We start from the raw sequence: 3,780 nt of genomic DNA on the forward strand, positions 1-3,780 counted from the left end.
CCTCATGATCCTTCCCTTTTGGGATTCCCAGCCATGCTCTGTAGAGGGAACTGGGATATCATGGAGTCTAAAGTCCTGGTTACCCCCCACATCATCTCTGTGTGCCTATACTCCTGTTTCTGAAGCAGTCAACCAGTCCAGCAGGGCTGCACATGCAGTGCTTGTGTGTTTGCCAGACCATTCTGCAGCATTCAGGTGAGGGCTTCTGCCAAGTCCCTGTCTGACCCTCGCCTACCAGAGCAAGGAGAGGAAGAAATCCTCCTGGATGAAGCCGTTGTGCCTTCCTGACCTTCTTCCTCAACCTGTAAGGGACCCAAAAACAGAGAGGGAAGCAACATGGCTTGTGTGTGGAGGTGGCACATACTTTTTGGGTGCAACTACACCGGGCTCTGGTGATTGCCCCTGCCACAGGGGACACAAGGGAAAACAAGCTCTATAGCCCTTCTTCCCATATGCTCTAGTCCTCCACAGGAGATGCTTTTGTCTGTGTCACCCACTCCTGCTTGAGGCAGAGTGAGGGGCACCTCTCATGCTATTCCCTATGCTGGGGAAATCCTACGATGCCTTACACTGTAACTAAAGGCCTGCATTCTCTGACCGACCACTGGTGTCAGGCAAAGCCCTCAGTGTTGCTGTGCAGGAAGACCCTCAGGAAACACACTGGTTGTCAACATTCCTGAGCCACCTTGAGCTGACAGCAGGAGCAAAGTGCAGTGAACAGCTGATACCAGGAAGGGAAGGCAACATCTGCAGCAGGAGATCAGGGAGCGCAGGGTGCTGCAGGGCATTGCAACTTTGGGGCAGACCCTGAGCTGCGAGACATGTTTTGCTTTGGAAAATTAATTGAAGCTTCCTTCCTTTCTTCTTTTGTGGTAGATGCAGCTGGTGTCCTATGTCCCAGGTGCACAGGAGATTTCCTCTTCTTGCACATCAGCTGTTTGAGTGCAGCAGAGGCCCAATGGCCCTCATCAGGCTCACCTGGGGCCTCGCACCACACCCTCTTCCCATTGACCCCAGGGCTATAGTTAAGCTCTGTCCTGAGCCTTTGGCCTCCCCTTCAGCTCTGGGTAATCAGTGTGGGTTGCCTGGTCTGTTGCAGATTTGCTTACCACAGAATCACAGAATTGTAGAGGTTGGAAGGGACCCCAAGAGATCATCGGGTCCAACCCCTCTGCCAAAGCAGGTTCCCTAGAGCAGGTTACCCAGGTAGGTGACCAGATGGGCCTTGAATATCTCCAGAGAAGGAGACTCCACAACCTCCCCGGGCAGCCTGTTCTAGTGCTCCGTCACCCTTACCTTGAAGAAGTTCTTTCGCATGTTGGCGTGGAACTTCCTGCGGATGGTGGGCCCAAAGTTGCCCAGTGGTTTCCCAGCTTTCCCTTGGGTCTGCCTGTTTTTTTTTGTTTTGTTTGTTTGTTTTGTTTTTTTCTGGGCCTGGTCAGCAGTCCTTGGGCCCTGTGTTGACCCTGGTTGCTGTCACTGGACCTGACCCTGAAGTGTGGACTGGCTTGTCATCAGTCCTGTGTTACCACCATGAATCTGACCATTGAGCTGGACTCCTGGCTGAATCTGCCTTCCATCTCCTCATCTTCCTTGCTCAGGTGCTGTGCAACGAGGGCCATTGCTGGTGTAACTGCTGCCCTGTTGGCTGTGCGGCCTTGCTTGGCTCCTGGCTCCCGTTCTGTAGGCAGCAGGTGGCTCCTACTGAGCTGTGACAGCACTCTTTGGGATAGATGTTTACTGTCATCATCAGGGTAGTACTGTGCACCTTCAAACCCTTCCTCATCTTCCTAAATGAGGAATTTGGTTGGGCCTCTGTGCTTAGAGAGTTGCCTGTGTCTGGTGGAGTCCCAGCCTCATTGGGAAGGCATTTTGTCCACCCCTTTGGAAGAGGGCCTGGCTGAGGGGCCTGAGATCTGTATGCCGAGTATCCCAAGCTGGGCGGTTGTTCCCCCAGGAAACGTGCTGCTGAAGGAAAGTGCTTGGTGTTGGAAATGGCTTGGTGTTGCCCCTTGGCACACGTCCCCAGGGACGTCCTGATAGCTGCTGCTGCCCAGGCTGCCGTCGATGGCACTCCCAGACCTCCCTTGTTTCTGGGCAGAGTTCTGTGTTGCATGGAAATATGGTCACATTTTTGCTGGTGTGTACTGTTCTGTCAGTATGTGGGTTCAGAGCAGAATCTGAGGCGTGGAGATGGGGAATGAGGAAAGCAGCTCTATTTGTTGTCCAGTATGGGCCTTTGTCTGCAGGAGACACCCCGGTTTAACAGGAGTGGGCAGCAGGAGTGTGTGGTAGAGAGAGAGCCATGTCCTTGTTTCTGAAAGAGGCCTGCTGTGGTGACAGGGGACCTCTAGTTGTTGAGTGCAGAGGGGAGAGGAAAACCAGCCAAGCTTTTGTCTCCTGAGAGCAATGCTTGATCCCACAGAAGGGCTGAGGCCTGATGGCAGAGCTGCCATGCTTGGAAATCTGTTGCCTAAGGCAGCCTGAGCAGGTTGATAGGTAAAGCAAAGGCTGTGTCTGCTCTTTGCTGATGAGTCTGGCTGGCAGTCTGACCTTTAAGGGTGGGTTTGCAAGGAAATGAGTACCCATGCATTTAGGACAAAGCCTGAAGGAAGCTGCAGGAGGGTGAGAGGCTGGCACCACTTGACAATTTGGCCATCTCCTTCTTTTTGCCTTCATCTTCTTCCTGTGCTTTTGTGTCACTTCCCCAGAAGCATTTTGGCCTGTAATCCTGTCACTTGAAAGGAGCCTGTGTGATGGAATGGGCATGTCCTGAACAGGAAAATGAAAAGGGGTCACTGCAGGGAACATAAGTCACCCATTTCTTTAATTGTGGTGTTTTGCATACTTGACGGTCTTGTTGGTAAACACATTACAAGTGCAAATGGTGCCTCTGGGCCTGGGGCAGTCTGGACTGGTATAAAAGCCTGTCCAACAGCATGCTCCCTCATCCACTTCTCTTGCCTTCTCCTCCTTGGTGAACAAGGTGAGCTGCAAGTGCCTTCTCCTCACTCCCCTCTTTCTCTTCTTCTCCCCTTGGCCTTCTGGCCTCGACCGAGTCTTTTCTCCGTGTAGTTCTCGGTGTGGGCCTTGCTCCCTTGATGCTTCTCCCTCCATCGCTGTTCTGCTTTCCACTGCAGGGGGAGGTGGGAGAAGGTCTTGGGCTGTCTTTGCAGGGGCCCTTGGGCCCCTCTCTGTCCTCGCACAGCCTGTCGCTGCTCCCCAGACTATGCCTTCTGTCTTGGCCAGCAGGCTGTCAGGCTGCTGCTGACATGCTGCGTGTGCTTTCCCTGCCCTCTCTCCCAGGTGCGCCTCCATCCCGCAGCCATGTCCTGCTACGATCTGTGCCGTCCCTGTGGCCCAACCCCGCTTGCCAACAGCTGCAACGAGCCCTGTGTCCGGCAGTGCCAGGACTCCCGTGTGGTGATCCAGCCCTCTCCCGTGGTGGTGACCCTGCCCGGCCCCATCCTCAGCTCCTTCCCCCAGAACACCGCTGTGGGATCTTCAGCATCTGCTGCCGTTGGCAGCATCCTGAGTGAGGAGGGAGTACCCATCTCCTCCGGGGGCTTTGGCCTCTCTGGCTTTGGTGGCCGCTATAGTGGCAGAAGGTGCCTGCCCTGCTAAAGCCCACGAGGACGACCAGTGAGCGCATCAACCAGGAAGCCCGAAGCCAGGTTCCAGACTGAGGACAGAGCTGCTGGCCAGGTTTCCAGATGGGCTGAGCATCCTCGTGGCCTCCTGCAGAGCAGAGAGGGAAGCCAGGGTGCCAGCCTGTGCTGT

The 3,780-nt window shown here is 54.7% G+C and overlaps 1 protein-coding gene across 1 annotated transcript; it reads left to right on the forward strand.

Annotated features, from left to right (window-relative positions):
* Positions 1-3,327: 3,327 nt before the first annotated feature.
* LOC126913732 (feather keratin 1-like) lies at positions 3,328-3,624 on the forward strand. The gene has a single exon (XM_050716828.1). The coding sequence runs from the start codon at positions 3,328-3,330 to the stop codon at positions 3,622-3,624; it is 297 nt and encodes a 98-aa protein (XP_050572785.1).
* Positions 3,625-3,780: the final 156 nt, after the last annotated feature.

Source organism: Cygnus atratus, unplaced genomic scaffold (genome assembly GCF_013377495.2).
Source record: "Cygnus atratus isolate AKBS03 ecotype Queensland, Australia unplaced genomic scaffold, CAtr_DNAZoo_HiC_assembly HiC_scaffold_424, whole genome shotgun sequence".
NCBI lineage: Eukaryota > Metazoa > Chordata > Aves > Anseriformes > Anatidae > Cygnus > Cygnus atratus.

Bases quoted from the DNA above. Each gene is read 5' to 3' on its own strand.
- LOC126913732 (XM_050716828.1), top strand. From the start codon at position 3,328: ATGTCCTGCTACGATCTGTGCCGTCCCTGTGGCCCAACCCCGCTTGCC.